The following is a 13,556-nucleotide window of genomic DNA, read 5'->3' as shown; positions in this document are numbered from 1 at the left end:
GTCCAAAAGTCGATGCTATTAGTTATACATGACAGTTTGTTCATGTTTTAGGTTGCTGAAAGAATCAGCCACCGTGTCACCCATATTGTTTCATCAAAAAAAAAATTGTATGTGTATTAGGGAACCTTTGTTTTGGAAAAACCTTTGTTTCAAGAGTTTGCACTTAGATGTTGCTTGACAAATGTTAGCAGGCTTGGCATGCTGTCCCGAAAGAGAACCCTAACATCGAAGATAATTGAGCCCAGGGCTCCTGCCTGGTCAATTGAGAATGTAAGGGGAGTATGAGATCAGGTAGTTCTCGAGAGCTCCCCGTGGTAAAGGAAGAAAGGGGGAGAAGGGGTGGATGGGGTGTTTCTTCTGAAAACGAAGATAAGGGAGTAATTTTAGCTAGGCTACTTATAATGAGTTTGGATTAATCTGATTGGCTAACTAATGATTGTAGATGAGAGATCAGCTGTGGTCAATCACATCACGTGCTCCTCTCGAAATAAGTTTGTGAAACTTCACTTGAAGACTCTCACTATTTATCTTTGACTCATTCATACATTCAACTTTAATTATCATGAAATAATTAAGTCTAGTTTTAATCTTGTTTATGTGATAAGTTAAGCATTTGCACTAAAATACTTTTAGTATTATTTATCATTTTAATAATAAAATATAGATTTTATATCAGAAACATATCTGAAGCCATTATTAATGTAAAATAATGCAAAATATGATAAAAGTATGATAGAGAACTTTTGATTCTGTTGCTAATTGTTGTTTAACTAAAGTCAGAATTGTATTTTGCTTTAGTGCATGGGCCTCAGTGTTTAAGGGTGTTTACACCTCTTAAGAGTGGTGCTGGATTGATGTCAGAACTAGAATGAACAAGTCACTTTTAGTTCCCTCAAGTTTTTTCCTATGGGGTTTTATATGGAATTTTCAGTTAATTAGTAAAATAAGGTCTGTGAAAAAACTTGAGTGTTTTGTTCTACGACATAAACTGCCTCACACCCCAAACTTTAACCTGTAATATGGGTAAAACACAAAAATCAGCTTGTTTTTGTTAGGAGTGTGTCTAATTTATGTTGGAGAGCAAGCATTTTCCTCATAAACTGTAAAAAATATCCGTTAACTAGCAGTTTTCTGTGTTTTGTGATTCATTTTTTTGTTTTTCCCATTTTATTTATGTCTTTGAATGCATGACGAGACCTTGATCTTTCTTTACAACAACTTTTATCCTTGAAAAGTTAAAAAAAAAAGACTTTTACTAACATTTTTAATAGTTTAAAGTCTGGGTTGTTGTTGGATATTGCGCTACAAAAGTAATAAACTGCCGGTACATTTTCTGTTATTTTCCAGACTTATTTCTCTTTATATTATTTCTTAAGTTAAACATTCGCACAAAGCATTTACTTTTAGTATTACTTATCATTTTAACAAAATAAAAATATAGATTTTGTATCTGTCAGGAACATATTTGAAGCCATTATTAATGTAAAATGTGCTAAAAGTATGATAGGGAACGTTTGATTCTGTTGCTAATTGTTGTTTAACTTATTGTTAAATCTTTTTAAACAATAACTGAGTTGACAATAACAGAGCTGCCATTTTTCACCATTTTGGGCTCGGATGCAACAGATGTGACCAATCTGGATTTCGGTGCTTGCGTGTGTGCATTTAGATCTGTTTTAAAGTAAAAAGTCAGAATTTTACTTTGCTTTAGTGCATTGGCCTCAGTCTTTAAGGGTGTTTACACCTTTTAAGAGTGGTGCTGGATTGATGTCAGAACTCGAATGGACAAGTCACTTTTAGTTCCCTCAAGTTTTTTCCTATGGGGTTTTATATGGAATTTTCAGTTAATTAGTAAAATAAGGTCTGTGAAAAAACTTGAGTGTTTTGTTCTACGACATAAACTGCCTCACACCCCAAACTTTACCCTGTAATATGGGTAAAACACAAAAATCAGCTAGTTTTTGGTAGGAGTGTGTCTAATTTATGTTGGAGAGCAAACATTTTCCTCATAAACTGTAAAAAATATCCGTGAACTAGCAGTTTTCTGTGTTTTGTGATCAATTTTTTTGTTTTTCCCATTTTATTTATGCCTTTGAAATGCATGACGAGACCTTGATCTTTCTTTGCAACAACTTTTATCCTTGAAAAGTAAAAAAAAAAAGACTTTTATTAACATTTTTAATAGTTTAAAGTCTGGGTTGCTGTTGTATATTGCGCTACAAAAACCTTGCAAACAACTGGCAGTATATTTTATATATGCAGACTTATTTTTATATATGCAGACTTATTTCTCTATATATAATTTCTTATCCATTATATTATTTTAAACTACAAAAATGTCAATAGTGTTCAAGCTCCCATAATGCAATTCTTAGATTAGTAAATAAAGAGAAAACACTTGTGCATCACAAAATACAGAAACTGTAATTAACAAATATTTATTACAGAGTTAACTGAAAAAACCCATTGTGAAACTTCATAAGCAACCTACTATAAATCATTCTGGGGGCTGACATTATTCCTGTAACACTCTTTCAACTTCAAATGAACACTGTACTGCACATCAGCCCTATTCACATAGGCTTTTCTTACAGTAATGTTTTTACAGTATGAAGCAGTGTTTGTCAAAGGAGAATGTGGCCTGTGTGGGAGTAGATGATCTGAATGGTCTCTGACTCTGCTATAGTGCCATTCTTGGTGGACTTCCAGTTGTTTTAATCTCAGGAAATCCCTTATATTTTGTGTCTCGCATTAAGACGAAGCACTAATGAATTAAAGACTGACCCTCAGATGTAGTAGAGATGGAGGAGGCGTTTTCAGCCCTCGATGCAGATGTTTTCCATTTGAGTTGCAAAACAAATCTTCATTGTTTGGCTCTTAGCGGCCCAAAACTCTCAACGTCACATCTGAGCATATAGCTAGGAGTGTAAAAATAAAAGTCAAACTCAAATGAAAGTATTCATTCATTTGGCTTAGTCCCTTATTTATATGAAGTCACCACAGCGGAATGAACCACCAACTATTATGGCATGTTTTGAGCAGCGGATGCCCTTCCGGCCACAACCCAGAACTGGGAAACACCCACACACTCTCACATTCGCACACGCACTCATACATACAGCCAATTTAGTTGTATAGTGCAGTGTTTCCCAACCCTGTTCCTGGAGGCACACCAACAGTACATATTTTGGATGTCTCCCTTTTCTGACCCATTAACTTCAGGTGTTGGAGTCTCTTCTGATGTTATGATAAGTTGATTCAGGTGTGTTTGATTAGGGAGAGGTTGAAAATGTGTACTGTTGGTGTGCCTTCAGGAACAGGGTTGGGAAACACTGCTATAGTGTATGTTTTTGGACTGTGATGGAAACCGGAGCACTCGGAGGAAACCCACACGAACACGGGGAGAATTCCACACAGAAACACTGTTGGTCCAGCCTGGACTCACACTAGAGACCTACTTGCTGTGAGGCCAAAATGCTAACCACTGAACCACCATGCCACCTATATGAAAGTATTGATGATGACTAAAAATAAATAAATAAATGATAATGTAATTGTATTTAAGAATTAAAAATGTAAAATTACCCAATGGGAAACATAAAAACAAAAGCAAAATTGTTGTTTCAGCATATTGAATAACCATAATGCGAAGTTACAATTTAAATGTATAAAACAACAATTAAAATGTAGCAAGGTGGAGGACAAAATGTTCAGCCCTTAAAGAAAATCCTGTCCATGTGTTCTTGTTTCTTGATCACTAAGTGTAACAGTATGGGCCCTATCACTCTGCGCAATAATCAGGAACTGGTGTGTCTGAGGTGCATGACGGGAGATGTAGTTCATTAAAGTGCCACATGTGTAGTTCTCCAGCGATCTGCATAGGCTAGATCACTGGTGATTGTGACATTAAGCATGATTTACAACTAATCTAACATATACTGTAATGTTCATTTACTGTAATATTCAAATATTTCTTTTCATAAAATATGCAAAGCAATCAAATATTAATTGTACGCTTGGCATTAAAATATTAACTGCATATCAAATTCTCATCACTGGTTCCTATTTACACTAATTTGTATGCTGAATATTCTGCCAATATACTAAATAGATAGATTATAGATATACAGCCTTGGGGGGGGTGGGGGTTTGGGGTGTGACATAATAGACCACTTAAACATTTTCGACGTTCTCAAGATTTACTGGATATGTTAGTTATAGCTTGGAGTAAATTTTTAATATAGTTTATTCTTCGAAGGTCTGATATTTCTTCTAATTACTAAATAAATAATTGTCATTAAAAGCATATTTTATTGTTATATCATAAAAATATCAGTAGATTAGCTGTTTTCCGTATTTTGTGATTCATATTTTTCCCCGTTTTTATATGCTATTAAATTGCATTATGGGATATTGATCTTTTTTCCAAAAACGTTTATTAATTTCCGTAACTTCCGACTTTTATTAACATGTTTAATAGTTTAAAGTGATGTATAGTCTGGGTTGGTACGCTACAAAACCCTTGTAATAAACTGCCAGGACATTCTCTTTTTGTTTTACAGACTTATTTCTCTATATATTATTACTTATACGTTACATTAATGTCAAACTACTAAAATGTCAAAAAAGTGTCACTTTGTTAAACTGTAGAGTTGAATTATCAACAGTCGACAGAGGAGAGATCAACATCCCAAAATTCAATTCACAACCGTAAACAAGTGAAAAACGCTTATAAAATCACAAAATACAGAAACTGTTTATTAACAGGTATTTTTTTACAGTGTATATATTCATTTATATATATATATATATATATATATATATATATATATATATATATATATATATATATATATATATATATACATATATATATATATATATATATATTTATTTATTTATTTATTTATATATTTATATATATACATAAATCATAAATTCAGAACTTTAAACATTGGTATTGGGTGGCAAAAAATGACTATGAACATGTCTGCACCAGCCTGATCTCACGAGAAAACGTAAGTATTTTACGTTTGTCAGTTTAGTGGCTAATTCGTACGAATTCGTACGAGTTCAGTTGTACGAAATTGTACGATTTTAAAAAGGAGGCGTGGCACCTAACCCCACCCCTAAACCCAACCGTCATTGGCGGATGAGCAAATCGTACTAAATTGTATGAATTAGATCGTACGAATTCATACGAATTAGCCACTAAATCAAAAAGTTACGAATTGCCGTGAGATTGTGTTGGTCTGCACACATTCCACTTTTTTTGGTAGTTTATACAGCCAAAAATGCTCTAAATAACAATTTTTTAAAATGTTTTTATTTTTATTATTTTGAAAAAATTGTCATCGGTAGCCTTCAGAATAAAATAAAAATCAACTACAAGTCATAAATCTTGAGAATTTTCTATTTATCTTCACAATTGTTTTTTCAATAACATGCTGAAGCAACGCGTTGGTTCTTACAGGTTAAAAACAAATGTGCTTGTCTGTTTATCATATTTATCGTGAATAATATGGGAGAATATAAAAAGGAAAACATTTTCAAAGCTTAAACAAAATTGTAGGAGCTTCCTCTTCAGAAATGTACTCAAAAGTACAAACAGTCAGTCTGAATTGCAAGGGAAATGAGTAAAGTACAAATACCTGAAACAAAGTAAAGTTTTAGCGAGATGCTGTGCTGTGGTGGGTCTGGATTTGAGTCTGATATTTGAGGATTACGTGTGTCTTATTTCTGCTCTGCTATGTGTCCACATACTGGCTGTGAAATGGATCTGCTATTCTCTGCAGTGGAGTGTGGTGTCAATCCGTAGGGCATGTAAGCAGTGACGAACGCACTGCCGGTGTAATTACAGCCCTGCGGTCACATGAGAAATCACTCTCATAGATTCAGAGGCCATGCTGTTTTGATGCACATTAAAGAAACATCTGTGAAAGAGCCATGGTCAAGCTTAATTACTGGAGTATTTTACAAGCCTGCAGATTGTTAATGTAAACTGAAAAGCATTTTAGAATGATAAAACAAGATATTTGATTTGAAGTTCTGCAATCCAGGCTTGCAGAACCCTGGTTAACATGCACCATCACCCGTACTACAATTCTGTCACCTTATGAACTACAAATCCCGTCATGCAACTCACACAGGCCTGTTCCAATCATTACACAGACACAGCTGGAAGCTGATTTAGGACTTATTACATAGACTATTATACATCACTCTTCCACACACTTTGCTGAGTCTTGTTACCTTGTAACTCTATAAAGCATCTTCTTGTCTTGTCTAGCCGTATTTTGACCAATTGCCTTGTTTTATTGTTTTAAATTGTTTCCGCCGCCTGTATCAACCTTTCGCCTGTTTTTGACTATGATTCTGGATTACCCTTATGCTACTGTTTGCTACCTGTTTGACCGTTGCCTGCCTGATTACTCTTATTAATAAACTGTATATGGATCCTCACATTTGTTGTCCAGCTTCAGTAACATACAGTCGCTGGACAATGAATGTGAGGATCCACATGCAGTTGGCTAAACAAGACAAGAAAAGAAGACGTTTCATAGAGTTACAGGGTAACAAGACCCAGCAAAGTGTGTGTGCAAGAGTGGTGTATAATAGTCTGTTTATTGAGTCCTTGATCTGCTTCCAGTGTGTGTAATGATCAGAAAACCGGAACAGGTGTGTGTGAGTTGCATGACGGCATTTGTAGTTTATAAGGTGACAGAATTGTAGCCGATGATCGTGACAGTATGTATGTATGTATGTATACACTGTATGTATGTACTGTCTATCTACAGTATGTACAATATTTATGTGTGTATGTACTGTATGTATTGTATGTATGAATGTATATATATATAAATATACATACATGTATGTATGTATGTATGTATGTATTTATGTATGTATGTATGTATGTATATATAAATGTATATATATATATATATATATATATATATATATATATATATATATATATATATATATATATATATATATATATATAAAAAAGACTGTTTTTATGAAGTGTGATTATAAAAAATAGAATGAATTATTTTTTAATGTTAGAGGCTGGCTGTATACACACTCTATTGCCACACAACTATGTATAAACCCTTTTTAAAAGTCAATTTTGCATATTAGGTCCCCTTTAAGACTCCACAGTCACATATCACAATCAGTAACTACGCTTGAGTCACCACAGTTCTCAGCTCAGTCAGTTCCTCTTAGATTTCATGTAAAATCCAGTGGCATCGTTCACCGACAGAAGTGTAGGGGTCCATTTTTTAAAGGCCCATTTGTTCACATCTGGATAACATATCAGTTGTTTCCCTTGTCTGAGCTCACAGGGGACCAGACTCACTGCAGCAGTGCTCAGTGCTGGAATGTGCTCATGAAATTGTGTCAAAGAGAGCCAAGATATGTGAGCGCACACTCAACAAAGCCAAATAACCTACATATGTGGCTCAGATTCCCTCTGTGGGCTTCTGTAGCCATGTAAAGTGAGTAAGAATTAAATCACCTGCAGAGAGCAAACCTGTGGAGCTTAGATTATGATGTCATTTCGTTATTTGAAAGACGGCATTGAAAGGTTGTGGACAAACTTTTTGGTGGAGCTTTGTTTATGCTTCCTTGAACCATACAGTGTTATTTCCCCAACACTTACTGGCTTATGCATACTAGCTTTCTTGATTTACTTATGTTAAAGGTGCTGTAGGAGATCTGTGAAAATGCTAACTTTAGCACTATAGCATTGTTCCTCTCTGCTGTTCAAAGCAAGTTTATAAATGCACACACCAACTAGATGACCATAGACAACCTTATGACTCTAGATCATGTGTTATTTCCCCAACACTTTGTGGCCTATGCATACTAGCTTTCTTGATTGCAGTAGGAGATCTGGAAACATGCTAACTTTAGCCCTATAGCATTAAAAACGCTTGTCCCTCTCTTCCGTCTAAAGCAAAGTCATGAACGCACACACAGAATAGATGACCATAGACAACCTTATGACACTAGATCATTTGTTATTTCCCCAACACTTTGTGGCCTCCCTACTGAAAAAAACAGCTTAAACCAGCCTAAGCTGGTCAGGCTGGTTTTAGCTGGTCACCCAAGCTGGTTATAGCTGGTTTCCCAGGCTGGTCATAGCTGGTTTGTCAGGCTGGTTTTAGAGGGGTTTTGGCCACTTTTTAGCTGGTCTTAGCTGGTCAGGTTGGTCTTAGCTGGTCAAGCTGGTCTTAGCTGGTTTTAGCTGGTCAGGCTAGTCTTAGCTGGTTTTAGCTGGTCAGGCTGGCTTTAGAGGGGTTTTGGCCACTTTTTAGCTGGTCTTAGTTGATCAGGTTGGTCTCAGCTGGTGTTAGCTGGTCATAGCTGGTTTTAGAGAGGTTTTGGCCACTTTTTAGCTGGTCTTAGTTGGTCAGGTTTGTCTTAGCTGGTTTTAGCGGGTCAGGCTGGTTTTTAGAGGGGTTTTGGCTACTTTTTAGCTGGTCAGGCTGGTTTTAGATAATCAGGCTGGTTTTAGCTTGTCAGTCTGGTCTTGGCTGCTCAGGCTGGTTTTAGCTGGTCAGGCTGGCTGGTCTTAGTTGGTTTTAGCTGGTCAGGCTGGTCTTAGGTGGTCAGGCTGGCTGGTCTTAGTTGGTTTTAGCTGGTCAGGCTGGTCTTAGGTGGTCAGGCTGGCTGGTCTTAGCTGGTTTTAGCTGGTCAGGCTGGCTGGTCTTAGCTGGTTTTAGCTGGTCAGGCTGATCTTAGCTGGTTTGAGTTGTGCTTGGCTGGTTAAATTTCTTTTCAGCTTTACCAGGCTGGGAGACCAGCTAAAACCAGCTACTTCCAGCTAAAACCAGCTAAGACCAGCCAACCAGCTTAGGCTGGTTTTAGCTGGTTTTTTCAGCAAGGCCCTACTGAAAAATCCAGCTTAACCAGCCTAGGCTGGTTGGCTGGTTTAGCTGGTTGACCAGCCTGGTTTTAGAGGGGTTTTGGCCATTTCCAGGCTGGTTTCCAGCTATTTCCAGCCTGGTCTTAGCTGGTCAGGCTGAAAAATGACCAGTTGAATCCAGCTAAAACCAGCCTGACCAGCCTGGTTTAAGCTGGACATAGCTGGTTTAAGCTGGGCTCCCAGCCTGACTAGGCTGGTCAAGCTGGTTTTAGCTGGTCGTCTCCCAGCCTGACCAGCTAAGACCAGGCTGGAAATGGCTGGAAACCAGCCTGGAAGTGGCCAAAACCCCTCTAAAACCAGCCTGGTCGACCAGCTAAAACCAGCCAACCAGCCTAGGCTAGTTTAAGCTGTTTTTTTCAGTAGGGAAGTACTATTGAATTGAAAAGCACCCTTTGTATTGTATCATTACTGTCCAGTTTCACATATATAAACTATGTACTTGACATAGTTATCGCTTCAACCTAATCTTAATTTATCTAGTAACCTTATATAACTCACAACGTGAAGTATATGTTCTGTAAAATAAAAACTGCGACCAACTTTTCTCACATCAGCCATATTTCCAACACACACAACAGCATTTGCCATGATAAACAACTTTATTTCTGTCCCCATGCAACTCTTTATTGGAAATGAATGACTTCCTGTTTTCTTGACGTCAGCAGTGAAGCAGCTGCTGAAGTGTTTAGATATGAATAGCTAAACGGATCCCTTGCTTTCCTTAGCTAAAATGCTTTCCTTAGCAAATGTTACAAACAAAACTCAAAACAATGAGGAGAAATCCTGAAAATGCTTTTGGATGGGGTTGATTTGATGCAAGCTTACTTGTCAACAAGCATCTATGAAGGCCTTAACATATTATCACAGAATTCCCTATTTGCCATTTAACAATATTTTAACACATTTTATTATGTTTTCAGGAAAAACGGAAAAGACAAGCTGAGATAGAGGACAAAAGAAGACAGCTCGATGAACTTGTTCTTCAACTTCAACATTTCAAGGTAAGATAAGATCATTTCAAGAGAGTGTTTGGACTCTCAGTAGTGATTAAACCACACTGAACTGAGCTAAACTGAACTACACTGTTCCAATTTACTACGACCTTTTATGTGAAGCTGCTTTGACACAATCTACATTGTAAAATCGCTATACAAACAAAGGTGAATTGAATTGAATTGAATCAAAGGTCTTAATAATTTCTAAAAGCTTGCGGAAGGGTCTCATTGCAATCATGATTATGACGGATTTATGACAAGTTAGATTGTCTTGATAATATCAAGTTGTCATAACAAAGACATTGACAGTTTGGGATATATTTGTTTATGTCACGTTGTCATACCACATCTCAAACAATGCCATCTTTAGATTTAATATGGCCTAACTGAGCGAATGACACTTGACGACAGTTGTCAGGAGCATGCGTATCATCTTAATAATATGGACGTGTCATGAATATAAAAGAGCCGTAACAGTCTTACGAACACACCTTCAAGTAAAGTCTTCAAACCAGGCTCATTCTGAAAACGTACCTCCACGGACGTTTCTGGAAGCCACGAAATACGTCCCGGCAGCACGTTTTTCTGCAGTTTTTGTTTTCGCGAATCCGCCAGAGGTCGCTGTGTACGCTTTTTGAGATCTCAAATTTCCCTCGCGAGTGCCCATCGCGCCTGCTGTTCTCGCGTAAACCCACCAGAGGCCGCTGTCCACTTACTTTTTGACAGACTTTCTGACTGACTGAGCGAACGATCGACTGACCCACCCTTCCCCTTCCCTAAACCCAACCAATTTTATCGATTGACCCGCCCACCCACTTCCCTAAACCCAACCAACACGTTTCAAAAGCAATCCAAAAAAAGAAAAGCCCTCGTCTGATTTTATTTATTTTTTTATTTACCACCTATTCAGATTTTACCATGTTCTCACCCTGCTATTCACCTGTTTGTTTTATATTTTGGATACTGTTTTTATCTTACCTGCTTTCTGGAACCGCTCTTCACCGGACACGAACCCCGGTCTTCGTAGTCAACTTCTCTCTGCATGTCAAATCAGCCGACGTACGTGGGTGCGCCAACGGGACAAACTGGTTGCAGCCGGAATGCTGTCCACTCGGAGGTAAGCGGTCAGTCAGCTGGAAAGCGCGAAAATGAACGGCGTCACACCGCCCCGTAGCGTTCGTTTAAAAAAAAATGAAATGCAGCCATACGTACCTCCACCTACATAATTCGCTGTCTCCAGAAACGTCCACAGGGCTACATTTTCACAATGAGCCTGTGTTGAAAGTCTTACAAAGATGTGATTACTTAATTAAATACGTGTACATTAGGCTATTATTTTTAATAATCTAAATTGTTTAATTTACTTGCACCTTTTTTCTATTTTATTTATTGTGTTGGTAACACTTTAGCTCAAGCCACAATTCACACTATTAAACATGGAAACAAAAAAAGTTGACCCAAGTATCACACTTTATTCATTCGAGTCAATAAAACTCTGCAGCAAGTTACCTTACAATGTTAAGTCAACAGTTATTACCTGCTTATTTTTGAGATGTTAGCTAATTGGTAGTTTCTTGAGGTAATAGCCTCATTTAATGTGTAGTTAATAGAGTGAATTGAACATTAAAAGTGTTAGCATTTTATTGTTTGTAATTCCCTTTGTTATTGTATTACTGACATTTTCAACTCTCTGAATGAATAGATTAAGGGTTTATTTTGGGATTATTATGAATACACTGAAAGAGCCCCTCTTCGAGTATTTTAGAGACCCTAGAAGTATAGGATCGACTGGTGGAAATAAGCTTCCATAGGATTTTGGTTTTGAAACTTAGAGAAGTAATCCTTTTTACCTTTATTTTACCTTTCCCCCCTCTCTCTCTCTGAGAAAGGGATACAATCTGCTGTGCATTTCTCTGCTGAAATATAAATAGCTAATTTAGCTTGCCCAATAATACAACTGATTAATTGACAATTATATTTCTGCATATACTTAAAACCCGGGACGATTCTAGGATTGTTATTTTAGGGAGGGCTACGTAATGTTGTGTTCACACCAGATGTGGCATGCGCAAATAAATCGCGCTATTCATGCCTAAATAGACATGTAAACATTTTGAGTTTACTCACTTCATTCGCACGTCAAATTCACTTCACGGATTCACGTCATGGGCAGGGCTTCTGTCTGCCTGGTGACTCTGTTTCGTTGCTAAATAGCTAACATGGATTTTATTGAGAGAATAGCTGTGTTTATGTGCTTTAGGAAGGCTCAAAAACAGTGTAGATTCATTTGGCGCCGTGTCTGAGTCCACTAGATCCTTTCAGAGGTGCACCCAGCTCTGTGAGTTCATCAACTCCTCCAGAAACTATACCTGGATGATGGAGGCTTTCAGCGCTGCTTCTGACTGCGCTGTTGTGTTCACACCAAATGTGGCATGCGCAAATAAATCGCGCTATTCATGCCTAAATAGACATGTAAACATTTTGAGTTTACTCACTTCATTCGCACGTCAAATTCACTTCACGGATTCACGTCATGGGCAGGGCTTCCGTCTGCCTGGTGACTCTGTTTCGTTGCTAAATAGCTAACATGGATTTTATTGAAAGAATAGCTGCGTTCATGTGCTTTAGGAAGGCTGAAAAACAGTGTTGATTCATTTGGCGCCAAGTCTGAGTCCACTAGATCCTTTCAGAGGTGCACCCAGCTCTGTGAGTTCATCAACTCCTCCAGAAACTATACCTGGATGATGGAGGCTTTCAGCGCTGCTTCTGACTGCGCTGTTGTGTTCACACCAGATGTGGCATGCGCAAATAAATCGCGCTATTCATGCCTAAATAGACATGTAAACATTTTGAGTTTACTCACTTCATTCGCACGTCAAATTCACTTCACGGATTCACGTCATGTGCAGGGCTTCTGTCTGCCTGGTGACTCTGTTTCGTTGCTAAATAGCTAACATGGATTTTATTGAAAGAATAGCTGCGTTTATGTGCTTTAGGAAGGCTGAAAAACAGTGTAGATTCATTTGGCGCCGTGTCTGAGTCCACTAGATCCTTTCAGAGGTGCACCCAGCTCTGTGAGTTCATCAACTCCTCCAGAAACTATACCTGGATGATGGAGGCTTTCAACGCTGCTTCTGACTGAGCCGAGCCCAGTTTGATGAGCTGTTATCCAGTGTCAGCAAGAGGATTTCTCCTCAGGACACCAACAACAGGCGCTACGTCATAATCACGCCCCTACAAGAGCAAGCTCCTGATTGGTTAATGCTGCGAGATTGTCTGCTAAAGTTCAGATTTTCCAACTCAAGCAAATCATCAAACGCGCAAAATGCTCAACTCGTGCCGCACCATTCGTGCCGCCTCATTCATGCAAGCGCATCGCAGGATGTCTATTCACGTCTTTGCATTGACTTAACATGTAAACTACTTGCACTTGATGCTTCATCCACATCTGGTGTGAACGCACCATTAGAGTTAAAGATTAGGGGGGAAAGGATGAGGTGACAACATTTTTAGAGGGATGAGTACAAATTTAACCCCTACAATTGGTCTAGCCATGCCCATGCTTAAAACCCAGAATAAAAACAAAAAATTCTATTTAACGAGAATGAATGTTTTTGAGACTGAAT

General features: G+C 37.8%; 1 protein-coding gene across 2 annotated transcripts in view; it reads left to right on the top strand.

The window, feature by feature from the left end:
• Nucleotides 1-13,556, top strand: part of LOC130235750 (A-kinase anchor protein 2-like) — a 232,012-nt gene that overhangs the window by 57,083 nt on the left and 161,373 nt on the right. For both annotated transcript variants that reach the window (XM_056466200.1, XM_056466199.1), the window contains exon 3: nt 9,856-9,936. In XM_056466200.1, coding sequence (XP_056322175.1) covers nt 9,856-9,936 — 81 coding nt within the window. The remainder of the gene's footprint in view (nt 1-9,855; nt 9,937-13,556) is intronic.

This window comes from Danio aesculapii, chromosome 10, assembly GCF_903798145.1.
Source record: "Danio aesculapii chromosome 10, fDanAes4.1, whole genome shotgun sequence".
NCBI lineage: Eukaryota > Metazoa > Chordata > Actinopteri > Cypriniformes > Danionidae > Danio > Danio aesculapii.
This window is presented reverse-complemented; position numbering and strand designations above follow the sequence as displayed.